This window comes from Salmo salar, chromosome 03 (genome assembly GCF_965601325.2).
Source record: "Salmo salar chromosome 03, fSalSal1, whole genome shotgun sequence".
NCBI classification, from domain to species: domain Eukaryota; kingdom Metazoa; phylum Chordata; class Actinopteri; order Salmoniformes; family Salmonidae; genus Salmo; species Salmo salar.
Genome location: NC_138293.1, coordinates 70,283,720 through 70,310,569, shown reverse-complemented (window position 1 = coordinate 70,310,569; position 26,850 = coordinate 70,283,720). Strand labels below are relative to the sequence as shown.

The 26,850-nt window shown below is 44.7% G+C and overlaps 3 protein-coding genes across 3 annotated transcripts; 1 reads left to right on the top strand and 2 right to left on the bottom strand.

Annotated features, from left to right (window-relative positions):
• The first annotated feature begins 2,572 nt into the window (after positions 1-2,572).
• On the top strand, positions 2,573-10,387 carry LOC106601311 (CCN family member 1). The gene is made up of 5 exons (XM_045716155.2): positions 2,573-2,802; positions 3,833-4,046; positions 4,726-5,142; positions 5,516-5,694; positions 7,989-10,387. Exons 1-5 carry the CDS (start codon positions 2,752-2,754, stop codon positions 8,292-8,294), a joined length of 1,167 nt encoding a protein of 388 aa, XP_045572111.1. The 5' UTR covers positions 2,573-2,751; the 3' UTR covers positions 8,295-10,387.
• A 1,265-nt stretch (positions 10,388-11,652) lies between these two features.
• On the bottom strand, positions 11,653-19,269 carry LOC100194522 (DEAD (Asp-Glu-Ala-Asp) box polypeptide 39b). Its single transcript, NM_001139608.1, is given in 10 exon segments — positions 11,653-11,873; positions 15,758-15,905; positions 16,089-16,233; positions 16,410-16,519; positions 16,635-16,766; positions 16,906-17,024; positions 17,286-17,562; positions 17,670-17,797; positions 18,069-18,281; positions 19,237-19,269. Coding segments are annotated over 9 exon segments (1,284 nt in total). The 5' UTR covers positions 18,277-18,281; positions 19,237-19,269; the 3' UTR covers positions 11,653-11,856.
• Positions 19,270-22,686: 3,417 nt separating this feature from the next.
• On the bottom strand, positions 22,687-25,714 carry LOC106601312 (volume-regulated anion channel subunit LRRC8D-like). Its single transcript, XM_082973080.1, has 3 exons — positions 25,390-25,714; positions 23,692-24,784; positions 22,687-23,584 (listed from the first exon to the last, which is right to left on the bottom strand). Exons 2-3 carry the CDS (start codon positions 24,616-24,618, stop codon positions 23,324-23,326), a joined length of 1,188 nt encoding a protein of 395 aa, XP_082829206.1. The 5' UTR covers positions 24,619-24,784; positions 25,390-25,714; the 3' UTR covers positions 22,687-23,323.
• Positions 25,715-26,850: the final 1,136 nt, after the last annotated feature.

The window sequence follows — 26,850 nt, the reverse complement described above, 5'->3', positions numbered from 1 at the left end:
GATAAAGGAGTGTGTGTATGTGTGTGTACAGTCTGCGTGTCTTACTCAGTAAAACAGCGTGTAATGCGGCACACTTTGTCGTCACAGTTCGTGTCAGTGTACAGTACCAGTTACAATTTGTACACACCTACTCATTAATGGATTTTTCTTTATTTTTACTATTTTCTCCATTGTAGAATAATAGTGAAGACATAAAACTATGAAATAACATATGGAATCATGTAGTAACCAAAAAAGTGTTAAACAAATCAAAATATATTTATATTCTTCAAAGTAGCCACCCTTTGCCTTGATGACAGCTTTGCACACTCTTGGCATTCTCTCAATCAGCTTTATGAGGAATGCTTTTCCAACAGTCTTGAAGGAGTTCCCACATATGCTGAGCACTTGTTGCCTGCTTTTCCTTCACTCTGCGGTAGAACTGCTCCCAAACCATCTCAATTAGGCTGAGGTTGGGTGATTGTGGAGGCCAGGTCATCTGGTGCAGCACTCCATCACTCTCCTTCTTGGTTAAATAGCCCTTACACAGCCTGGAGGTGTGTTTGGGTCATTGTCCTGTTGATAAACAAATGATAGTCCCACTAAGCACAAACCAGATGGGATGGCATATCATTACAGAATGCTGTAGAAGTCATGCTGGTTAAGTGTGCCTTGAATTCTAAATAAATCACTGACAGTGTCACCAGCAAAGCACTCCCAAACCATCACACGTCCTCCTCCATGCTTCACGGTGGGAACCACACATGCGGAGATCATCCGTTCACCTAATCTGCGTCTCACACGGCGGTTGGAACCAAAAATCTCAAATTTGGACTTATCAGACCAAAGGACAGATTTCCACCGGTCTAATGTCCATTGCTTGTGTTTCTTGGCCCAAGCAAGTCTCTTCTTATTATTGGTGTCCTTTAGTAGTGGTTTCTTTGCAGCAATTTGATCATGAAGGCCTGATTCACGCAGTCTCCTCTGAACAGTTGATGTTGAGATGTGTCTGTTACTTATACTCTGTGAACCATTTATTTGGGCTGCAATTTGAGGTGCAGTTAACTCTAATGAACTTATCCGTTACAACAGAGGCAACTCTGGGTCTTCCTTTCCTGTAGCGGTCCTCATGAGAGCCAGTTTCATCATAGCTCTTGATGGTTTTTGTGAATGCCCTTGGAGAAACTTTCAAAGTTCTTGACATTTTCCAGATTGACTGACCTTCATGTCTTAAAGTAATGATGGACTGTTGTTTCTCTTTGCTTATTTGAGCTGTTCTTGCCATAATATGGACGTGGTCTGTATACCATCCCTACCTTGTCACAACACAACTGATTGGCTCAAACGCATTAAGGAAAGAAATTCCACGAATTAACTTTTAACAAGGCACACCTGTTAATTGAAATGCATTCCAGGTGACCATCTCATGAAGCTGGTTGAGAGAATACCAATAGTGTGCAAAGCTGTCATCAAGGCAAAGGGTGGATACTTTGAAGAATCTCAAATATAAAATGTAACACTTTTTTGGTTACTACATGATTCCATATGTGTTATTTAATAATTTTCATGTCTTCACTATTATTCTACAATGTAGAAAATAGTAAAAATAAAGAAAAATCCTTGAATGAGTAGGTGTGTCCAAACTTTTGACTGGTACTGTATGTTTGCATGATATGCTGTACAGTTTAACAGTGTGTCAGTGGATTGTGGTATGTGTGTCTACCTCTAACACAGTATCAGTGTGTAACAGGGCACACTATGTGGTCAAAGTGTGTACCAGCTCAGGTAAACCAAGAGCTTCCTGTGTTCGTGTCCATGGGAGCGAGCCCTGGATTAGCCCGACTGTTCTCACCCCCGTTCCACTCTGCTTTGGTCTGCACTCACCACCACTGGACCTTTAGCACACTCCCTCCTTAAATAAATGTCTGTGAGAGAAAGAGAGAGTGACGAATGAAGGCCACGTAGAGGGGCACCATGGGAATCTATGAGGAAGGTAAGATGGATGTTGACGACAGACAGGATATGGAAGGAGGAGAGAGTGATGGATTGAAAGGGGAATTATCGCTATCATTTCCACCATCACCTTCGTAGACTTGTGCAATATTTTGGTATATCAGAGATAATTCCATTGAAACGTCTACACGCCCATCTATATGTATACTTTATCCATCTCGCTCTCCTCGTCAAGTGTTTTTATAAAGAAGGGGACCAAATTCCTAACTGTTTTCTATGGCTGTTCCAGTATTAATGTAGCACACACTAGCCAGCTGAGTATATTTATCTTGCCTTTCACAAAACAGCAGCTGGACAGAGGTATGTGTGTGAAAACAACTTAAAAGCATCAATAATATTATTTTAATTCAAACATAAATAAATAAACACCAAAAGCCAGGTCCTCTTTGGAATGTAGTAATTCAGATTTTTTATGAATGAACGCATTCATAGTTGGCCACGCCTCAAACCCCTCCTCCCCTTTGGAATATTCTGGCCTCATGCCCGCCTCTTAATTGGCTAGACCGACTGTGGTAGGCGGAGCTGCAACAAAAAGTACGGGGACAATATATAACCGAGCTGCAAAAATGAATCGATTAAAATGTGCAGGTGTTGATATTCTAGGAAGAACACTACACATTAACTTTGGAATTACTGCGACTTGTTTGACAGTTCCCGTTGTGAAGTTTTGTTCGTGGACTAAAACAACAATTATCTTCCTGTGGCAGAAGTTATTTCTTTATTTTCTTTATTTTTTTCATTAAATTGTCATTTGACAACATGAGGACGTTAATATTGCTTGTTCTGTTTCAAATGACGACTATTGCCTTGGTAAGTGTGCAATGTTTTTGTACTATTTTGGCTTCAGCCAAGCTTGTGTAAACATTGTAAATAGAAGTTCACGTGTCGGGTCGGTCTCCTGTCAGCACAGTGGCGGGTAGTCAACAGACTGCACCACCTACAATCGTACTGGTCCTCTGTCTTCAGCGTTATAAGAAATACCTTCGGGTCTCTGAATATTGCGTTAATGTGAAGGCACTGTGAATTTGATGTTACAGTTGAGTAAATGCTGTCGTTTTACCTTGACAGTGAACATTTATGGCCAGATGGTGCCACCCCACTACTAAAATCTGTTTCCATAAAACAAAAGTAGGGTTCTGTACTCTGTAATGAAAATGATGTTGACCACAGTGTCTTCTATACACTAAGATAGAGACAGAAAGGAACGGTGTGGTTATCAGACTCTAATGCATGACATGACAGATGATGATTACCTGACTCAAGTGCTCATGTTTTACCTGGGTTCCTGAATATCATTGGAATATTGGACCACTACTGCCCTTTAAACCCCAGTGGCACACAAGGACCCAATTAGGGCTCCCAAACTGAGATGAAAAGTGACACATTCAGGTCTGGAAATAGATGGAACCCGCTGTGTGGAAACAATTTAGACCCCACCGCTCAATCCCCCTGGCCCAGGATGGCATGGCAGGAGAGGAATACTTTGGATAGTCTTATCCAACTGTAGACAGGCAGACCCAAAGCCTTTTTATCAGGGTTATGGGGGGCTGTGGTGTTGGGACTCAGGGAGGGGGTCACATTGAATTTCTCTTTCATCCCTGCCAAGAGAAAGGCGACAGCAACAGAGGGTGGGAAAGTGTCCCAGGGGGTTGGTGCTACTGGGTATTTAGTGAATATTTAAGCCAAACACACTTTGAAGATCTTCTGTGCTCTGTAGCCTGACTCCACTTGAAACAAACAGTTTCTCGTTCTATTATTGTTTAGGCTATGAACTGCCCTCATTGAAATCCTTTTTTCAAGTCTCTGTATTGCACCGTTCCCTCCATCCTGCCACCTGTAGGTGAGTGCTGGCTGCCCTGTGATGTGTGAGTGCCCGGGTGGCCCCCCCTCCTGTCCCCCGGGGGTCAGCTCTGTACCTGACGGCTGTGGCTGCTGTAAGGTGTGTGCTGCTCAGCTCAACCAGGACTGCCATGACTCACACCCCTGTGACCACCACAAGGGGCTGGAGTGTAACTATGGCAATGACGTGGGCCGCACTCATGGCATCTGCAGGGGTATGTACACAATACAATCAGGGTTCATGAGGGTTGGGTTTAGTCTGGGGTTGTATGGGTTCAATGAAAAGGGAATGTTGGTTGTCTTTGATATGGATCTGGGGTTTGAAACTGGTGCCATGTTTAGAAGAGCGAGCACCTTCCTGAGCCACACTGCTGAGAGCAGGGGGCAGAATGTATTTATCTAGCTCCGTGTGTTGCCGCATGCACGCGCACACACACACACACACACACACACACACAGGGGTATTTATATGTGAGGGGGGGGGGGGGGTGGTTTCTATATAAAGGAGGGTATTTGGGGGTGTTGTATGGAAGTCCCGCAGAGGGACTGAAGCGGAACGACATCGTAAACAAGTCAAAATTCCTCTCTGGACTAAGAATAGAGGCTCCTTCATTAAATTGGGGATAGAGTGTCTACCTCCTCTACTGTCATTTCACTTCCTACTTCTAATACACAATTAGTTCTGGACCTTTCTTGTTGATGTGCCCATTCTCTCTCTCTATTCCTTTGTCTCTGTTGTCCCTCTCCTCCACTTTGTTCATTACCTCACCCAACTTGAACTCATTGTGTTTTAAGCAATACAACCAAAGGCATGGCCATAGGCTAGTGATACCTCAGAGCCTTCTACATACAGACATCATTGTCTTTCCTTTTTTTATCTGTCTCCCCTAACAGCGAAGCTTGAGGGTCGCTCCTGCGAATACAACGGACGGATCTACCAGAACGGGGAGAATTTCCGGGCTGGCTGCAAGCACCAGTGTACGTGCATTGACGGGGCGGTGGGCTGCGTGCCCCTGTGCCCCAGCCATGTGCCCCTGGCATCACCCTCCTGCCCTGCCCCGCGCATGGTCAAGGTGCCTGGGCAGTGCTGCCTCAGTATCGACTGCCACAAGGGCTCATCCGTTGTACCCCCAGTACACGGGCACCCACTGCCTCCAGCCTACCCGCCTTTCCCCTTCATGCCCTACCCTGCCTACCCCTACAAACCATACCCCAAGCCGTACCACTACAAACCCAAGGATACCATGGGAAACGAGCTGGTGGAGGTAGAGAAGACGTGGGACAAGCTGCGCAGGCACAAGCACCTGGCGGGTAAGAGAGGGCGCCGTGATGTCGCCCTAGAGCGCCGTCTGTTTCCTCCCCGCAGTAAAACGCCATGTTTGTGTTTTATCCCCCGACTCAAACAGACCCACTGTGCACTCCTAGCCTTTCCCCTGCATCTCCCTGCATGTGTGTGTGTGTCAGTGTTTGAGTGTGCCATGTTTTCCACTGACTACTTGTGCACCAGAGGCGCACACACACCACTCTCTCACAGCATATACCTCTGTCGTCCAGCTTTTCCTTCTCTGTGATCACCCTCCTCTATGCGTCAGTGTTGCCTGTTCTGTGAATGAGGCTAGTGTGCTTACATCTCTCTCTGCCTCTCCCTCTGGTCCTCTCTCCCCCACTCTCTCCTTCCGTCCAGCATGGAGGCAGTTTGGAGGGCAGTGTGTGGTCCAGACCACGAGCTGGTCCCAATGCTCACGCAGCTGTGGGATGGCCCTGTCCTCTCGTGTCACCAATGACAACGCCCAGTGTAAGCTAGTGAAGGAGACGCGTCTGTGCAACATCCGGCCCTGCAGCTCCATGTCCATCCCCGTCAAGGTAGTGTGTGTGTGTGTGTGAGGAGGGTCTAGAAACCATAAAGAGGCAATAAACAACTTATCTTGTAGTAAACGGCCTATGTGGCATCTACATTAGTCATAAACATTTACTCTAGTGTCAAAATTGAATACAAAGTGTAAATAGGATAATTTGGATCATAAAGTCAGTCTCGTCCCAAACTGAGATTTGTGAGATAATTAGGAAAAAATGGTATGTCACAGAATGAAGGGTACCACAACAGGTTTTTTTGGTTGGGTTTATTTCAATCCTGCCCACAGTAATCATCAATTCAGAAACCAGCTGCATACATCCTGATCGTAATGCCCCAAGGTAAATTTGGTTTGACATTCAATACCACTACGGGGCTAGCTAAGGACCAGTAAATCACACAATGTACATGGGACAATATTTTAAAATGTCAACAGCTCCAAATTCGATTTAATTAGAAGCTGTATAAATTAATATACATATATTGAAAGCATTTAATTAGACAACTGAAAGATGTGCAACATGAAAATATTGTCCCATTTACATTGTGTAATTTATTGACAGTCCCCAACTAGCCACACAGATATGCTATCAAACCAACTTTGCCACGGTTGTTCACTGGCCAGCTGAAGCTAATCAGCGAAAGAAGTTGGCTAGCTTGCTAGCTAGTCTAGACTACTTCCAGACAAGACCTGGTTAAACTGTTTCACGTTATCTAGAACAGGGGTTCCCAACCTATTCCTTGATTTGAGATGACGCATACATCGGTGACACTTTAGGCTAGAAACAAGTGGTAAAATGCCAGAGGAACACTCGACTGATGCACATGGGAATATATTTGGTTTGGCTCTATGACAATCAGAAGCGGAGCTACGACCTTCTAAAGTCGAGGACTCAAAGAAATTTGACTGTGCTTGAGAAGTAATCTTATACAATGTGTGACTGTCGCTATCAATTGATCAATTCGCTTTGTTTAAAAGAGAATATGTATAATTCAATTGAGTTCATAAATATCATAAAACACATTTGGTAGCGGAATAACAGGGGAAAACGGGTCTAGAATTTATTTCTGATTACCGGTATCATCAAAAAGATGTCGAGTCTTGTTAAACTATGGAGAATTGCAGGAAATTAGCTTGAAATAACATTTTCCTAAGTTCTTCATGTTAAACCAAATCAAGCTGGTCGTGTATTTAATATAGGCTAAATCAATAAACAATCAAGTCAAAAATAAAGGGGGGCCTGACTTTTTATTTTATTTTTTATGTGAAAAAGGGGCCCTGGAGGAAAAAGGTTGGGAACCCTTGATCTAGAAGAGTGTGTGACTGTGTACTGTTTTTGGCAGAGTGAAAGTACAAACGCTTCCCACATTCTTACACACACACACACACGAGACACCCACATCAAAGCACTCCTCCATGACACATCTCATTCTCAGTCGCATTTCCTAATGAGAAGAATTGAAACTGAGGCTAATTCAGGAAGTTCAGCCCGCCTTTAAGGAAGGGATTGTAGCGGTCACCATTTTGGTGTGGCAACCATTTAATAGTCCCCCTGTCTTCATACATTGTAGGTACATGTATTTAGGTCAATGCCTGCATCCCAGTCTAAACCATAAGAGACTGTGTGGACAGGGGTGTGCCCACATCCATATTAATATCATGGTATTAAGTGCCCCTCCTTCTGGCAAGCTCTCCCAGTGTGGGTCTGAGCCCACTCTATTCACAGTACTGTTGCTGTGGAACAAGTTCAACTGAACTGTGAATGGAAAAAGCATCATTAGTAGACCTAAAGACCTCCAGTACAATGCACCAAATAGTTGTGACAGTGGAATGTGGAGACTCTTATCCTTGAGTTCTGTGGGGGCTAACATGTAGCCACATCCACCATGCTACCAGCCTCTCCTACTCTGCCCAGGTCTCTGTGTGTTGTGTTAATAGGCCCTTGTGTATGATGCAAAGCGCTCTCTATTCTCCCATTCCCTCGCTTTCTCTCATTTCATGTAACACCATTGAAAACGCTCTCCACATCTCACCAGAGCAGTGATTCACTGATGAGTCTGGTTGTCAGGCACCTGTCTTAATATGTTCTCCCTGTGTTTTGAGAGTTGTTGGGGCGTTAATGTGACACTATGCCACCTCATGTTGGTGTTGGATGCCCACCCACCCATACCATGCCCCTCTCTAGCCCTGGTCTTGTTGTTTTTGACCTTTCCTCAGATTTTCTCTCCCTGTGCCAGCATAACTGCAGTTGTGGTTCACTGGGATTGTACAGTGACTAACCCAGACTCTTTCTCTTCTCCACAGAAAGGGAGGAAGTGCTCCCGTACCCACAAGGCCCCAGAGCCCCTGCGTCTGTCCTATGCTGGCTGCCGCAGCACGCGTCTCTACCGGCCCAACTACTGCGGCGTGTGTGTGGACGGCCGCTGCTGCTCGCCCCGCCGCACACGCACCGCCTCCGTGACCTTTACCTGCCCTGAGGGAGAGCGCTTCGACCACTCCGTCATGTTCGTGCAGTCCTGCAAGTGCAGTGATAAGTGTAGTCATCTGAACGAGGTTGCCCTCCCGCCCCAGCAGTGGCTCTACGGAGACACACACAAGTTCACAGACTAGCATCCCCCTCAAATCCCTCACTCGCTCCCCATCACTTTACCCCCCCCCCCCCCCCGCCAAGCCCCTGATAGAGTAGTAGTCCTAAGAGTATCTTTGAGTAGACACTAGCCAGATGCAAAGTTCCCCCACCACCCTCCTGGAGAATGTTTTGGGAGACCAGGGTGAAGGAATTAGATTGATCTGCATTCTGGACAGAGATGAGTGACTAGTGCTGGCCTTAGAGTAGACACCCGGTCCATTGTGGTTCATCAACCGGAATCACCAAAGTGTGTAAATAGACAAATATGGATTTGTCCGGCCACCATTTTGTCACTCCCCATGCACTCCTGTACTCTGGGACTGAACCCGCACTGTGGGGACAATAACGGTGGGACACACCCAATGCAGACTCCAACCCAGCTGCTGCACACACACCGAGTTGACTTGTGGACGTGGGATGGTAAGGTGTTACATTTCATGATGACTGCCAGCATAGATTAGGCCTGTCAATGGCAAGCAGGTCTGGTTTGAGTGGAAGGAGAATCAGACTCGCATGGAAACAGTGACTTCTCCAGTAGATTTCCAATACCTGCTATTTGCGGGACAGAATATGGAAACTCCACAGAATGCTCTGGAAGGGACATTTGTATTTGTAATGATATTTATTGTTACGACAGAGACTATGACACAGTGGTTGCCAATGAGAGAAGCGATGCTGCTACGTTTGGAGCGGCATGACCGGAGGGCCCTGAGACAAAACAGCTGAGATCTGTCAGCAGAGAGAGGGGAGTTCCATGAGGTCTGGGACTTGACCCCTGGTCACACAAATGTTCACTGTAATCAAACAGCCACATTACCTAAGCAATAGTGGACGAAGACAACTCCCCAAGGAGAGATATTATGGTTAGAGACAGACTGGCGCAGAACCCGTTGGCTGAGGCTTTGTGTGTGTGATTGGTCCAACGTCTAATGACCTGTCTCCATTTTCTTACTCCTCTATTCCTCAGCCCTGAAACAGTGAGACATTTAACCTAGCGCCAGCGGAACAAGCCTCGGATTCTGGCATTGAGAAGTCGTGTTGCTGATCTGAAGCAAATTACAATCCTGACTGAGGGGTAGAATGAACCTCAGCCACCCTCTGGTTTGTTTAAAAATAAAAATGCCTGCATATGAAGTAAACATGTAATTTGTAACTAGCGGGCGGGACCGTTTTAGACTCAATCTGGCCTGTAATCTAGCAACTGATCCACAATACTCCACAAAACTCTTACTCATGTTGCTTTATGTTTGAGGCGTCTAAATCCGCTCTCTGCCATTGAAGGTTGACATGTCGACGATATCATGCTCATTAGAGACTGAAGCGGACATGACACTACAAAGGGGTCATCACTACAGCGGTTACAAATGGCCTCCTTTGCATAGACATGTCAGTAGTCTGTTATAGCACCTCGAAGAGATTAGCATAAATTGTCTGAAGTTGGAGGTTAAGATTCTGTATTGGTGAGACATGGACCTCTTTAGAATTACTAAAATGCCAAATTCTTCCCCATTAGGAATGGTTGATAGTCATGAACAAGGCTAAGGTGCATGAATTGAATCTGAGTGGTATATCTCAGACTAAAAGATGTAATTCACATGCTTTTCCCTCTGACTCCATGAAAAGTATTAGAGGATTCAAATATTGTAGTCCATGAGTGTTGTATTTTTCTATGATTCAACTTTTTGTACAACTTCTAGGTTGGGACAGGCTTTCATGATTGACTTTGTAAAATAAAAATGGATGTTCTGATTAGTTTGACACTGCCATCACTCTTACCTATGTAGATTGTGATTTGAGAAGTCTTTGGTTTTATAACTGGACACTATAGAGCAACCATGTACAGATGCATCCTTGTTTGCTGTGTACAGACCAATCCATTTGAGTTATAACTTAAAACCAATTAACCAGTCCATGTATAGCTAGCACTGAGCAAGTCTGGGTTCTGTGATGTGGGCACAGCACACACTGCTTTATTGAAAATTTGTATAAAAGCATATCTGGTTGTTTTGTCCTAACTTTGATTTACAGGCTAATTGAGTTCATGCTGCATTTGGAATAAAGTGTGTTTCACGAACACCCTGGATGTTGATGTATTACCTAATGAACAAGTGCACCCTTTCAGTTCTGCCTATAGTACAGCGACAACCGGAAGTTAATTTCGTAGCAGGTTAGGAGATTTAGGTTAAGGGCTAGCTATAAAAAAAAAAAAATCTTAAACCGCTACAAGTCACGCCTGCACTCCTAGCTCCCAAACTCTGTCGGCCTTCTCCCTACAGTTCTCAGCGTCGCCCACGACTGGGTCATGTGAATTACAAACCCGACGTGGAGTTTCACCGTTAAGAAACGTCTGTTTGTGATACAGCTTTCAAAAAAATAAGGCCCTCATCTTTCATCAGCGAGAAATTATTCAAATAAGATTCTATACCATTTTCACAGATCTAGACAGGTGTCTCTGACAAGCTACTCTTCCACATGTTCGGGGGAAGCTAGATAGATAATCCGCACAGTTGCTCACCTCCGTCAGTTGCCCGTAAACAAACACTAACATGAAGATATGGTCTTGTGGGAACACTAACCCTATTAAAAAAGGTGTATACATTAAACCTGTGTTCTAGAAAATAAAATCACTGATATGAAGCACAAGGACCTTTCCAAAACCATACCGCAAGCAATGCGTGTTAATGTTCAGTCAAGCCACTAACCAAAACTCCCTTACAGAAGTCATTGGACGAAGGCGAGGCATGAGGCATGATCGACGGCTATACTCCCTTTAGTCACAACCCTGTTTCACTAAAGATATCTGGGAACATATGGTTCAAACTACAGATGTGGCCAATTAGCACTAATAGGTTTTATTTGATAGCAAACGCTTATAACTGTTTGATTCCTGTATAAGTAATTGTATCATTAGGCAGATATGCGGTTACCCAATGGAAGGATGCCGCTGATGCCCCGCTCCCATTAATAGAGCCATGATCACTGAGGTCAGTCATGCACTAGCAGACACTATGGTTCTTCCAAATAAGCTGTGATGGTCCCTCCTTTTACAAGCCCGTACAAATGAATTTGTGCCTAGATTTCCCAGCTTTGACAGTGAGCCAGCATGCAACCACCACATGCTTGGGACTCACAGTAGAGTAATTTCAAAGAAGTCCTTTATACACTTTCCTGATGTTGTGTTTTAGATTTGGGCCAACGTTAGTAAGCTTGCATGAAATGAATAAAGCAATCTGAATGGGGAATTGATGGTTCCACTTAACTAGGAAAAAAATAAGTCACTTGAAGACTTTCATAATACGCACGTAAGTAACCTGTCAAAAATTAGACCAGAAACTGGAATTTTATAAAAAGTTTTAATTTCATTGACCAAAAGCAAACCACAAAAAAATTTAAAACCAGACAACCCCCAATGACACATTAAAATAAAAAAACATTTGGTGAACAGTCAAGGAACAGAGCTTTAAAATAAAACAGCGATGAAGGTTTTTCATCCAAACAAGGACAGATTCAGGATTAGGGGACATTTCTTCGGGGATGGAGGACTCATCTGGACTGCTCAACTAGAAAGAAAAAGTGGTGGGTGAGAAAGGCGAGAAGAGACACTGTTCTGAAGACCATCTCCATAAGCTGGGCATTCCAGCTTTTCACCGTACGTTTAAACATGTACAGAGTCTCCATTCACTAAGACCTACCCAGTTTATGGCTGACCCCACATTTGTGTCTTTATGGCACGAAACAAACCTGTGAGTCGCGCATGTATCAGTGGACTAATCCACTGGATGCCACAGGGATGGCAGCGAAGATGCACAGAACGTGCTCCCGCCAATTCATTGTGAGAATCGATTGCCCTTTGTTAGTGTCTATCAATTCCCCATTATGTCACCAGTAGTACATTTTACCATTGATTCACAATTTCTAATCTACAATGTGTTCACCATAATTTCTGTTAATGCATTTATTAGTCTTATTGTTCATTGTCAGAGCGCACAACCTATGCTACACTTGAGAAACTTTAGATGCATTTAATTCAATTTACTAATTGTCTTTTGTTTAAAGTGCTCCTGTCAATGTTGAGTAAGGATGCTCAACTGACTACGTATAGATTTAGGCTTAAGGCTACATGGTCTGCTTGCAAATGTAGACTTTTTATTTTTTATTAAAAAGTGCCCATTTGGGGATGTGACTGCATTTCTGATTGGATTAACGCACCACCATTAATGAGTTGGAGCTTTAAAGTAACTTGTCACCTCAAAAACAGCAAATAAACAAAGTCTTAACATACATTGAGTGACAATAGTTAATGTATTCAAAAAATCTTTCCTGGCCTGTCTCTTTTGATAACCACTGAGTGAAAGGGAAAAATGTCATGCTCTGATCCAGTGTAAATGTCAAAAATAGGCCTTCCTGATTTCTTCTTATCCCTTGCTCAAATAGCCTACAGTGGTTTCTGTTCAGAGCTCACTGGTGCAGCAAAACAGGGTATTTTATATAATATTGCAAGTTCGCTAGCGCACGGGTCGGACTGGACCCAATTGATCATGTTTTGAGTTTGTTGTAGACAGGCCATGCGTAGCCAATGTGATTTATAGGATATTTACAATTGAAGTCGGAAGTATACATACACCTTAGCCAAATACATTTAAATCCTAGTAAACATTCCATGTCCTAGGTCAGTTAGGATCACCACTTTATTTTAAGAATTTGAAATGTCAGAATAATAGTAGAGAGAATGATTTATTTCAGCAGTTATTTCTTTCATCACATTCTCAGTGGGTCAAAAGTTCACATGCACTCAATTAGTATTTGGTAGCATTGCCTTTAAATTGTATAACTTAGGTCAAATGTTTAGGGTAGCCTTCCACAAGCTTCCCACAATAAAGTTGGGTGAATTTTGGCCCATTCCTGACAGAGCTGGTGTAACTGAGTCAGGTTCGTAGGCCTCCTTGCTCACAAAAGCTTTTTCCGTTCTGCACACAAATTTTCTATAGGATTGAGGTCAGGGCTTTGTGATGGCCACTCCAATAGCTTGACATTGTTGTCCTTAAGCCATTTTGCCACAACTATGGAAGTATGCTTGGGGTCATTGTCCATTTGGAAGACCCATTCGCGACCAAGCTTTAACTTCCTGACTGATGACTTGAGATGTTGCTTCAATATATCCACATCATTTCCCCTCATGATGCCATCTATTTTGTGAAGTGCACCAGTCCCTCCTGCAGCAAAGCACCCCCACAACATGATGCTGCCACCCCTATGCTTCACGGTTGGGATGGTGTTCTTCGGCTTGCAAGCATCCCCCTTTTTCCTCCATACATAACGATGGTCATTATGGGCAAACATTTCTATTTTGTTCCATCAGACCAGAGGACATTTCTCCAAAAAGTACGATCTTTGTCCCCATGTGCAGTTGCAAACGGCAGTCTGGCTTTTTTATGGCAGTTTTGGAGCAGTGGCTTCTTCCTTGCCGAGTGGCCTTTAAGGTTATGTCGATATAGGACTCATTTTACTGTGGATATAGATACTTTTGTACCCGTTTCCTCCAGCATCTTCACAAGGTCCTTTGCTGTTGTTCTGGGATTGATTTGCACTTTTCGCACCAAAGTACATGCATCTCTAGGAGGCAGAACGAGTCTCCTTCCTGAGCAGTATAACGGCTACGTGGTCCCGTGGTGTTTATACTTGCGTACTATTGTTTGTACAGATGAACATGGTACCTTCAGGCGTTTGTAAATTTCTCCCAAGGATGAACCAGACTTGGAGGTCTACAATTATTATTATTATTTTTTCTTTCTGAGGTCGGCCGATTTCTTTTGGTTTTCCCACGATGTCAAGCAAAGAGGCACTGAGTTTGAGGGGAGGCCTTGAAATACATCCACAGGTACACCCCGTTTTGACCAAAATGATGGGCAGCAGATGTCCAATGCTCAAACCACTAGGCTTAGTAAGCGAAAGGTTGCAAGATCGTATCCCCGAGCTGACAAGGTAAAAATCTGTCATTCTGCCCCTGAACAAGGCAGTTCCTAGGCCGTAATTGAAAATAAGAATTTGTTCTTAACTGACTTGCCTAGTTAAAAAAAGTTTACAAAAAAAAAAAAAAAAACATCAGAAGCTTCTAAAGCCTTTACACCATTTTCTGGAATTTTCCAAGCGGTTTAAAAGGCACAGTCAACTTAGTGTATGTAAACTTCTGACCCACTGGAATTTTGATACAGTGAATTATAAGTGAAATAATCTGTCTAAACAATTGTTGGAAAAAATGTCTTGGTGTCATGCACAAAGTAGATGTCCTAACCGACTTGCCAAAACTATAGTTAACAAGAAAAGTGTGGAGTGGTTGAAAAAAAAAGTTACTGACTCCAACCTAAGTATGTAAACTTCCGATTTCAACTGTATGTGATATGTATATATGTATATATATATATATATATATATATATATTTTTTTTTTTTAATCGCAATATTAATCTGCAGCCTACAATGTTTCTATTTGTTGGCATCTTTTACATAGTTGGCAATAGAAGTGACTTATATTTGGATAGAATTTATTACCACTGTTCCATGAAAAAGTGCATATGAAACCCTTAACTGGCACACAAATGGGTAGAAATGGACTAAATTGGCATTCCACATGAAAAAAGGTTGCCGACCCCTGGTGTAACGCATTACTGGCAACTTCAGGATCATAACAGCAGAATCTGTGAAGGCCAGAAGGATGGTCAGGTACAGGTTCTCTGGCTCCAGAGTCATTTGTTTATTTCATCAAAATATGTACTTAAAGCACGTGTCAAACTCATTCTAGAGGGAAGAGTGTCGAAGGGATTTTGCTCCTCCCTTGGACTTAATTCATCAATCAAGGTCACTGTTTAGTAAGGAACTCCACACCTGGTTGTGTAGGTCTTAATTGAAAGGAGAAACCAAAACCCAGCAGACACTAGACCCTCCATGGAATGAGTTTTACACCCCTGGCTTAAAGCATCAGACAATCACTATGGAAAAAATCTAAATAACACTTTAAAAAGTCGATGACTTTCGGGTGGCAAAGAATAGATGACTTTCGGGTGGCAAAGATATTTTGTGTGGAGGACAGCCCTACGTGGCAGTCTGATTCTCTTTAGTCACCACCATTACTCAGGGAGTTATTATACCAGGCAATTATCTTGGGGGTTTCAATGAGCTGACAATATCCCCCTGACCTTTCAGGCCCAGCATTAGAGTACTAATGATTAACAGATGTGGCATACCCCAGGCACATTGACGTTTGTTATGATCGCCAAGTAAATTTTTGACCCGCTTCACTACATTCATTCCCTTTTAACATTGAACAATTATCAGCAGACAGTGACAAAGATAACTTTTTATTCTTACAAGTTGAGTAATAGTTATGTCAGTTTGAATGGAGAAACCTACATGGGAGGCTGCATGTATAAGGATGGAGAAAGACTTACTGTAAGTGGAGATGTCGATCTCTTCTGGCAGCTCGGCCACATTGACCTCAAAGCGGTCCTGCACATCATTCAAAGTCTTGGCATCGGTCTCGTCTGACACAAAGGTCACAGCCAGACCCTTGGTTCCAAACCTCCCAGCACGGGCCACCTGAGGGGCAAGAGGGTCAGATGGGAGTGACAACTCAAAGAATATGAGCCTTTAGAGGGAGATCTACAGAGGCCAATGACAAGTTGATGAAATAGTCAGATGCAATCATTGAAATGGGTATTTGGAAATACCATTCACAACCAGAAGACAGGTGTTTGACGCTCCATCAGTTATGTGACTCACCCTGTGTAAGTAGGTGTCCGAGTCCTCAGGCATGTCGTAATTGAAGACAATATTGACCCGCTCGATATCCATCCCTCGGCCAAACAGGTTGGTGGCCACCAAGATCCGCCTTTGGAAGTCCTTGAACTGCTGGTACCGGGACAGCCTGGGGATAGACAGCCAGAGAGGATAACACAGCTGCTAGATGTAGAGACTGTCCTTTGAAGGAAACTGTGTTGAGTTAATTGAAGAGGCTTTCAGCTACATAAAAAGTCAGCATTTGGGGCTCCATTTCATTGGAGATGTGAGAGAAAAGCGTGCATGTAAGCAACAGAGACTGACCTCTCCTCCTGAGCCATGCCCCTGTGGATGGCAATGGCAGGGAAGTTTTGTTCCACCAGTAGCTGAGAGAGCGCCACACAGCGCTGCACTGACTTGACAAAGATCACCACCTAGAGGTACACAAGAGACATTACAGAAATATAGCAAACAGATTTACAAGGAAACAGCACAAATGCAACTACTTTTTACAGGGATAAAAGTTATACCATTAGTGTGTGGGTTTACCTGGTTGAACTCCAGCACATCAAGCAGGTCAAAGAGCTTGCGGTTCTTCTCGCTGTCCTTCAGCTTGCAGTAGTACTGCTGCAGACCGTGCAGCGTCAGCTTGGTCTCATCATCTACAAACACCTCCATGGGCTACAGGAGACAGAGCATGTCACTTCAGAACCACAAAAATCTTTCTATGAAGTCAATGCAAAGATGTGCTGTTTTACAAACAACTTGAGTCCATAACCGAATGAAGTGGCAGTGCTACCCCTCCTGGCCCTGTACTCACATCCTGCATGAACTTGCGGCAGACCGGTCGAATCTCCTTGCTGAGGGTGGCGCTGAACATCATGCACTGCTTCTCATGTGGTGTTAGCCTGAAGATGTCCTGTACGTCACGCCTCATGTCTGAAACATGAGAGAAATGGGACCATGGATAAAACAGCCAAGTCTCAAACTACCCCCCAGAACAGCCAAGACATCCACTTTACTCAGTCTATATGTGATAGCAGATTTCCATGGGGGAAACCCTTGTTCACACATTACATTCAAGATTGCAATTGATAGAAATCATATTTCAGGGGGGTAAATAACAAAAATGGGTTGGATTAAAAGTTGAATGAAAAAGGAGCATTTCCAAAAAGGACAGGAATAATAAGCAGGACTCACCCAACTGCTCCAGCATCTTGTCACACTCATCCAGGACAAAGTGCTTGACGTTCTTTAGGTTGAGGGTCTTGTTGCGGATGAGGGCCAGGATTCGGCCAGGGGTTCCCACCACAATGTGAGGGCAGTTCTTCTTCAGCACATCCTCATCCTTCTTGATAGACAGGCCCCCGAAGAACACGGCTGCCTTGACTGTGGGCATGTACTTGGAGAAGCGCTCGTACTCTTTGCTGATCTGGAAGGCCAGCTCTCGTGTGTGACACATTACTAGAACTGACACCTAGAGGAAAGAGTTGTATTTGATGCGAATAGATCACCTGTGGATTATGCAAAACAAATATTTGAAACTTGACATTCCAGAGACATTTGCAGAATGCAGATACTGACCTGTCCATCCACAGGCTCGATCTGCTGTAGTGTGGCAAGAACAAACACTGCCGTTTTGCCCATACCAGACTTGGCCTGGCACAGGATGTCCATGCCCAAGATGGCCTGAGGGATGCACTCATGTTGAACTGGAAAACAATGAGAGATTTGGTCAGTACACCTGAATGCAGTTCACCGTCTTTATCCGAACAAAAAAGCCATTGTTTACCATAACACACCTTGGACAACACATGCACTGTTTTGACAAGTGGTCCATCAACACCCAATGACGATGGACACTCAGCCATCTATACACTGTCCTCCTATACATGCACTCCATTGTATCCACAGACATGCCACTCAGCTATTCATGACCTCCATTTATGCCACTCCCAGCACTCATCCACCCATTGCACTCACCTTCAGACGGATGCTCAAAGCCACAGTCGACAATAGCGCGGAGCAGCTCTGGTTTGAGCAGGAAGTCTCTGAAGCCAGAGCTGTGGATGGAGACATAGGAGCCCTTCACCTCCTTCTTGCCTGCTGGGGCAGCAGTCTCTGGGGCTCCCTGAGGCTCCTCGTCCTCTTCATAGTCCAGCAGCTCATTGTCAACGTCATTCTCAGCCATTCTGTCTACAGGGGGGTGAGGGGAAATAATGGCTGGTCATTCACACTAGCTGTCACCATTTGCTTTTGACTAAAGATGGTCTCAGGGACAATATATTTTTTATAAAAAGATGTATTCAATCAGGAGATTAGGTAGTTAAAAGACCAACATCGCCACTATCTATGGTAACGTTAGTCTACATCAGAGCCCTCTATTAAGTTAACATTCAGTAACACCAAACCATCATAACGTTTAAATCATGACGTTGACAGTTGCAGGAAACGTTTCAAACTAGCTAAGCCATGACTAGCCAGTTAAGTTACGTAGCTAACTAGTTGCAAACTATCCACGTTCAACAGCAAAATAAACAACTCAATTATGTATTACAAACAAAACCAGGGGCCATGGTTACTAGCTAGCAATTTATAATAAATGATGAGCAGCTACAAGAGGTTTCGTCAACAACGGTTGGGATTGGCTAGTTCCGTAGCTTGTTTACGAGTAAAATCAGAGATATCTCTGGTAACGTAACATCCGTATAGTAATGCAAACGTTACATCCGTATAGTAACGCAAACAATGTCATGAATCGACTCTGCCTTTGCCGCACATAGCTCAGGCCAACCTAGTTAGCTAAATTACAAGCAGTTCTGGTAGCTAACGTCAACTAATAAAACTATCAATGTAGCGAGCTATCGAACTAAACCAACTACTGTCCAAATTACACAACATGTAGATTCACACGTGGCGAACTCCAATGTTTTTGCACGACTTGGACCGGTTTTGGTTAGCTAGCCTAGCTAGCAAAATAGCCTTCGTTATTCCCAGATGCCTTGCTCAGAACTAACACTGCTTACAATGCATTTGCCAATATCTTGCTTATCCGAAAACCATCAAAAGCATTTGGTAATTTCTAATACAACTACGAGAACCAGAATATTCCCAAAAGGACACAAATAAGCAATATTAGCTATTGTCTTACCTTACAGTGACGTTACAATTGAACCTCCAAAAATGCTCCTCAAAACCACATGGAGAGGAGGCCTCAGTTTATGCGACAAGCCGGAACTTCCGCCTCTACTAAATACAGCAATATCATTGGTTGGTTTACGTGTCAATTTGACGAAACGACTCCTAATCGTATCACGATTGGCCAAGTCAAGCTGTCAATCATTAGTGACGATAAGCACTGCTGCCAAAGATTTTTGTTAGAACTAACCAAGATAGACCACAGACTGTCGTTTCCAATGGGAAATCGTGGGCAAGAGCCAAGCACGAGCTAGCGAGATCCTATTAGCCTGTTCTAGCATGCATCTGTATATTTCCGTTAGGGAACGCCTACTCTGTGAAGTGCGCGTGTGCAATAGCTCGATTCGCCTTTGCACTCCTAAACAACGCGATTTTATAAAACTTTGACAAAGGGCAAAGTCTACAAATCCTAGTCCGCCTGTTGTCTTTCATCAACATTTTAGATTGCGTTTTCTATTTAGTAATATAACAACGTATTGGGCAGAAGTAAATTTAGCCACGAAAACAAATATAATTTTACATATATCACAAATGATCGCGTTTTTATGAATTGTATGATATAATGTTCAATCTCATTCAAAAACATTATGGAACATGATCCAGGAAGTAGGCGGGACTTTCATAGTTGATTAAATTAATTCAGTCACTAAGATTGACCATGGTCTTGTGTACAGTAGAACACAAACACTTCATTTATTCAATAGAATGTCATTATCCCGAAGGGGGAAACGTTTTTGCAACGATTCATTGGAATGTGTTTTGTATTACGTTGTAGATGTTACAATAACATAGTCACAAAAGCCACCAATAAGGGCATGTACTGTAATTAATATTATTAGCCATACAAAAAAGTTTAACAAGTTTTAATAATTTCTATAGTCACAATACAGTGCTAATGTTCTGAACAAGCACACTATTGTATTAGTTTCACGTCAGTATTAGTTTCAAAAAAGGTTGCACCCAATGCTAGTATGATTAATTTGAGTTTTTTGAAGATTAAATACATGCAAAACAAGTAGGAAGAAATGTTCATGTTAATCTTATTGGTTGTTTAAGTCCTTTCAGTCTGTCCAATTTCAGTCTTTCCACATGTACAGTTTAGGCTTTTGAACTTCATAAGCTCATTGGAGCTCAGGGTATTGTCCTCCTCAGACAAACAAGTCCCAGAAAGCACAGAGTTTCAGTAAGCCTGTGGAGGGAACTCTAAGCTCCGCCATGGGGATAATAACGATCGTTCCATGTCAATGTCTAATCCAGTGTAGCAGGACATGCATTCTTCCAGCGCAGCCTCCTTCAAAATACTGTTTTTACCTTGAAATGAAATGAATAGAGGACTCTCAAAGTGGAAGCAAAGACTTCTCAGTTTTTCCACAGGGTTACGTATATGGATGTTATATAAACTGTACAGGGACATAAGGCATCAAACATTTCACTGCAGCAAAGTCTATGAACTTTCATGTAAAATCACTTTTTGTCTAGGAAGATTGTGAATGTGTCAGCGCTGCAGTGATGTACCCCACAAACTCAACAAGTGATAAACATAGAAAAGAGTGGTCAAGAAGAAAAAGAGGTGTTAAAAAATAAAATGTAGTCAGAAATAAAATAAGCAGTAAAAAATATATGAATTGTCCGAAACAATACAAACACTACAAGATGTTGAATGTATTCTATGAATGGTTAGACAATATTAATCTCCAGTTCTATATCTGTGATTCCAGAGCGCAGGAGAAACTCCACTGGGCAGCCGAGAAGTAGGGGAAGCTATCTGAGTCTGGACGGGAGTGTGATTCTAAGGATTTGCAGGTATGAGAGCCAGGCTGGGTTAGGAACTCCTTCACATGTCGTGGCAGTGCATGGAGCAGCCAGTCCTCCACCAGCAGACCTTCTCCATGCAGTCCTGAACAGCAGCCCAGCTCCATGGGCAGCTCTTCCAGACTGTTGCTGCGCAGGTCCAGGCGGGACAGCTGGCTCAGGTTGCTCAGCCCTGGAGGCAGGGAACCCAGGGAGTTGTGGGATACATTCAGGCTCCGCAGCTCCAAACAGCGACTGAAGAGCTCTGGAGGCAGGCTCTCCAGCCTGTTCCCACTCAGGTCCAGCTCGGTGAGAACTGTCAGCGCTCCTACCTCTGCTGGCAGCTCGTCCAGCAGGTTTCCAGCCAGTAGGAGGCGACGTAGGTGGTGGAGGTTGAAGAGGGCCGGGGGAAGGCTCTGGAGCTGGTTGTACCCCAGGTCCAGGAGCTCCAGAGCACGCAGTACACTAACACTAGCCGGTAGGGCCAGAACACGGTTATGGGCCAGCCTGAGGCAGGAGAGGCGGCGGAGGTGCACCAGCCCTAGGAGCTCCTCCAGGGTGCGCAGGCTGTTGTGCTGCAGGTCCAGGGTCCGCAGGCTGGTGAGGGCCAGCAGGGTAGAGGGCAGGCGCTCCAGGTGGCAGTCCTGCAGCTGCAGCTCGGTCAGGCCGGCCACACGCCGCAGGCCCGTCAGCACCAGCAGCCTGGAGCCCTCATTGTGGATCTCCAGCCTCACCAGGCTCCCTGCCACCTCCCCCAGCTCCACGGGCACACGCTGCAGCATGCCCCTCAGGACCAGCACCCGGAGGTGACGGAGCTGCCGGAGGCTTCCCAGGGCCCAGCCACGACCCACCCCGCCCTCGCAGCCCAGCCGTCCAGAAAGGTGCAGCTCCTGCAGGCCGCGGAGAGAGTAGACCCAGCCAGGGATCTCTGCAGCCTGGGTGAAGGTGAGGTGCAGGGTCTCCAGACGCTCCTGCAGAACCACCAGGGCACCAGGCTGCATGGCTGCAGTACAGTGGTACAAATGAAGCTCCCTGTTGTGACATATAAAACAGTTGAAGCCCCTTGTCTAGAACACACCAAACCAAACACTTCTATAAAGTGTATATTGTATGTAGATTATTTCAATATTTGGTGGCTTCATTGTTGGCTATATGGCTCACCTGAGTGAGGTCATGTTGGCCACCTGTGCGGGGAGCTTGGCATCTGTGATGAGCTCCAGCTTGAGCACCACCAGCTGGCTGAGGGTGAAGAGGGCGGGGGGCAGGCGCGGCAGGGCCACCAGCTGCAGCAGGGGCCGTCCCTCTGGGTCGACCGTGGTCATGGAGCGCAGCCTCTCCGCACCCCAGCGCCTCTCCAGGCTCTCCTCCAGCAGGCGTGTCTCGCTGACGGGTGACAGGAAGACGGAAAGGCGCTGGGCCAGCAGGGGGTCGTACTGGTCAGCCATGTGTAACAGGAAGGCCATGTCATTACATAAGTCAGGGACATCCCTCATGGAGCCCAGCTCCCTCAGTTTGTTAAAGGAGTATTGACGCAGGGAGCTGAGGGGTGCACAACCACAAACAGAGCACTGTATAGTTAACAACAAAGGTACTAAGAGTGTAATATGCTGTAGACAGTGGTGAAAAAAGTACCAAATTGTCATACTTGAGTAAAAGTAAAGATAACTTACTAGAAAATGAATCAAGTAAAAGTGAAAGACCCAGCAAAATACTACTTGAGTAAAAGTCTAAAAGTATTTGGTTTAAAATATACTTAAGTATCAAAAGTAAAAGTATAAATAATTTCACAGTCTTTATATTAACCAAACCAGACAACATGATTTTCTAGTTTTTTTTATTTACGGATAGCCAGGGGCACACTCCAACACTCAGACTTCATTTACTACTGAAGCATTTAGTGTTTAGTGAGTCCGCTAGACCAGATGCAGTAGGGATGACCGGGGATGTTCTTTTGAGAATTGCGTGAATTGGACTGTTTTCCTGTCATGCAAAGCATTCGAAATGTAACAAGTACTTTTGGGTGTCAGGAGTAAAAAGTACATTATTTTCCTTAAGAATGTGGTGAAGTAAAAGTAAAAGTTAGTAAACAATATAAATAGTAAAGTAAAGTAAACAACTTAAGTAGTACTTTAAAGTATTTTTAATTAAGTACTTTATACCACTGGCTGCAGAGCAAAGCCAATTAAAATAGATGGGAAAATAAAATGCAAATTAGTCATAACACTCGTAAAAATGTTGGCACTAATCTGCTATCCAGACCTGTGGAGGATCCAGCTGAGGGTGTAGATGCTCAGCAGGCCAAAGAGCCCCAACAGGCTGACGTAGGCCAGCAGCAACTTGTGGAGGACAGAGGCCAGGGCATGGGTACACTCAAAGGCACTGTAGCCAGTCAGGGCATGGGCCTGGGGCAGGCAGGTGTGGGTGAACGAGATGGAGCTTATCAGAGGGGTGGTGTAGGCCACTATCAGCACCACCAGCAGCAGCTTGAACACCGTTTGGGCCAAGTACACCTACAGCAGGAGAGAGCAGAAAACAGGGATAGTGAATGTGAAGGTGTGGTATGGTAAACAGATACATCAAAAAATTGTTCAGACACGTTCAGTAAATGACCCCTGACCTTGTAGATGACTTCAGAGTTCTCACAGTGGGAGCGGAAGCGGCGCACCCTCTCGAACAGTGCCCTGGCCTGCTCCCCGTCACTCCGGTCCAAATTGGCAACCCGCCGTGAACCATCCAGCACCACAGGGGATTTGGAAGTTGGGACATGGGCCCGGGACAGAGACATGGAGGACAGGGAGGAGGTCCGGGAGAGAGTGGAGGGGCAGGGCGAGGGAGGGGCGGCAGTGGACACGCTATCCGATCTCACCAGCAGGGGGCTGTCTGTGCCCGAATCCAGGCTGATCTGGCGGTTGCGGGATACGGAGAGTGAAGACCGGTGAGTAGGAGGAGGCATTTGGAGATCCTGGGGGCCTGTCTCCTCCCCTCCCTCCTCCTCGCGGGCGGCATGGGACAGGACGCGGGAGGTCCAGGGAGACTCACAGCACTTGGCCAGGATGGTCAGGAAGTGCTCTATGCGGGCGGAGGTGAGGGGGAAGTGGAACCAGAAGCAACTGCTGGCCAATAGCACCAGGGACTGGAGTAGAGCCACATAGGGGAAGAAGCGGGAGTACCAGGGCAGGGCCTCGTGGTAGCACACCTGGCTAATGTAGACATACTGCTGGTAGTCCAGGTGGGTGCGTCTGCCCCTAGCAGGGGTCCAAGGGTTGGCTGGTAGGGGGGATGCTTTGGTGGGGGGCCTGTTAGGGGGGTGGGGTTGAGGTACGGCACCACTGCTGAAGGAGGTGTTCTGGTTAGTGGGGGTGGTAGTGAGGTCCAGGGGGAGACACACCACCCTGTCTCGAGATAGCAACAGGGTGCCTGACAACACAGATACCATGAGCATCAGCACCACCAGGTACTCCATGAAGACCTCCCACCAGGGCTTCAGCAGCTTGGAGCTGCCCTGACGCTCACTCAGAGAGGCCAGCTCTGACAGGCTGAACATGGCTTATGCTGGGTGAAGGACTGACTAACAAAATGGTGGAATAGTGATTCTGCTGTCACCAACTCCAATGCTTATTGTGCCAGGATCCAGACCTGAATGGAATCAGTTGTAGCCCTCCAGTGGGACCAGACCCAACATTTAAAAAACACTGGTGTAGGGGATTTGACTGTTGGGAAAGAGACAAAATAATCAGAAAAGGAAGTGAGAGGAAAAAGAGCACTTTATAGGAGACAGACTAATTTATAAGACTGGCCTCCAGTTCAATCCAGTACAGTTTCCCCCCCAACCAACAAGTCTTGTGGTTTAGAACTGCTACAGAGACCTTTGTTAAACAAAGTTAAAAGTGGTTACCCTACCCTGCTGAAAGATAATATGATTCAAAACTACTTGTGTAATATAGTTTAAGGTAATAGGGTAATATGTGACATGTCGTTGACTGTTGATTTAACTGAAGGACGTTTCTGGCTCCTGGTTGTCTTCTTCATCCCCCTGACACACACTGCCATATATTAGGCAGTAGTCTAGTCAGTATACCAATGTGCCCTGGTTATGACAGGTAGGGTACGCTAGAGGAAAAGTTCACTCCAGAATATTGGAAGTGTCATTCGCATTGTGTTACACATTTATGTGAGTGTGACATTGAAATGCAGTATTTCAGTAGCCAATATTTAGGCTAAGATTTGCATTTAAAGTTTATCAGTTATTAAATCAGATGCGTTAATTATTCTCCAGCGTTGTTAAATAACACAATGCAAAAATAATATAACTTACCTGTAACCACAGCACGTTTGTCAGACAGCTTTTTCTTTCACAAAAACGTTTTCTTGTCTGTATGCTGCTCAAACGGGTTTCTAGAAAAACAACAGTGAATTGCGCGGTGCATCGCTCTGGGGTGACTAGTCCGGTGCGGTCCGGTTCTCTCAAGAATGAAACTTCATAAAAAACTTTTTCTAGTGCGGGCGGTGACTGGGATTGAGAGTGGAGCGCGGCGGCAGTAGTGACAAACACTGGGTTTTGGCTCTTTAACGGTTGTCATGACTTAGTGAGATTTCGAGAAGAAATCTATTAATTTCAGCCCAGTCCGTAGCCAAAGCCGTTTATTGCAATAGAAGGCTCTGCCTGTAGCCTAGGCCTACTCCTCCCCAAAAGTATTATTACAAAAAAAAAAAATAATAATAATTGACTACAAAAAAATACAGTGTCTTTTGTGCTTATTTATTTCACTCTGGCTGGCACATGTTCCCTCTTACAGTAGTTTATAGGCTTACAATGTGTATAATGAGACTCCAATAAACCGGAAAGATTAAGGCTGCCCGGCCCAGTGAGATGAAGCCTTAATGTGCTGTTTAGCTAGGCTAAATATAGTTCAAATTACAATGCATCAAATTTCTTGTGAGATTTGTATTAATTGTACATGGTCCCTTTTAAATAAACGTAATAAATAAATAAAATGAACTCATGGGGTTACTTATTCGAACAATCAATGGACATTTGGAGACGAATGAGCGGGAGGACCGCTGTCAATCAAGGGTCAGCCCTATCCAGGATCCTTGGAACATAGCCCATTGAAGTTGACATTTAAAAGGGTTATGGTAAGTGTCTTGTTTTGTACGCTTTGTACAAAATAATAAAACGCAGCCTATTTGTTTAAAAGTAGGCTAATTTGAAATCAATCAATAAATCTCTCTTGCCCCCCCCCCCCAGCCAGGCTAGTAACCGGAGGGTACTATAACCAGTCCTCCGATGACGAGAATCTCCAGAATCTCCTACCTGGAGAGCTCCGTCAGGTGATTATGTATGTATATGAGTTCATCTTGCATGTGATCTTTTTTGTATTGAACGGTAGTGTTAGAACAATGTTAAAACTGTGTGTGTCCCTCTCAGGGTTTTCAATAAGAAGAGAACTGGGGGACATAAGGATTCTTCCCGATCCAATCAGGCCAGCAGCACTGTCAGTGCCACCAACTTCACCAATGAGCAAAACATCAATGCTGATGACATTGGTAATGCAGATGTAACAGTGTAGGTTCCGTCCCTCTCTTCGCCCCAACCCGGGCTCGAACCAGGGACCCTTGCACACATCAACAACTGACACCCACCGAAGCATCGTTACCCATCGCGCCACAAAAGCCGCGGCCCTTGCAACACAAGGGGAAACCCTACTTCAAGTCTCAGAGCGAGTGACGTCACTGATTGAAATGCTATTAGCGCGCACCACCGCTAACTAACTAG

What these genes read in the sequence shown, in the direction of transcription:
- LOC106601311 (XM_045716155.2), top strand. Translation starts at nt 2,752, where the DNA reads ATGAGGACGTTAATATTGCTTGTTCTGTTTCAAATGACGACTATTGCC. An exon ending in AAATGACGACTATTGCCTTG is followed by an intron (nt 2,803 to 3,832) that starts GTAAGTGTGCAA and finishes TGCCACCTGTAG; the next exon opens with GTGAGTGCTGGCTGCCCTGT. An exon ending in CACTCATGGCATCTGCAGGG is followed by an intron (nt 4,047 to 4,725) that starts GTATGTACACAA and finishes CTCCCCTAACAG; the next exon opens with CGAAGCTTGAGGGTCGCTCC.
- LOC106601312 (XM_082973080.1), bottom strand. Translation starts at nt 24,618, where the DNA reads ATGTTCAGCCTGTCAGAGCTGGCCTCTCTGAGTGAGCGTCAGGGCAGC. An exon ending in ACTCTGAAGTCATCTACAAG is followed by an intron (nt 23,585 to 23,691) that starts GTCAGGGGTCAT and finishes CTCCTGCTGTAG; the next exon opens with GTGTACTTGGCCCAAACGGT.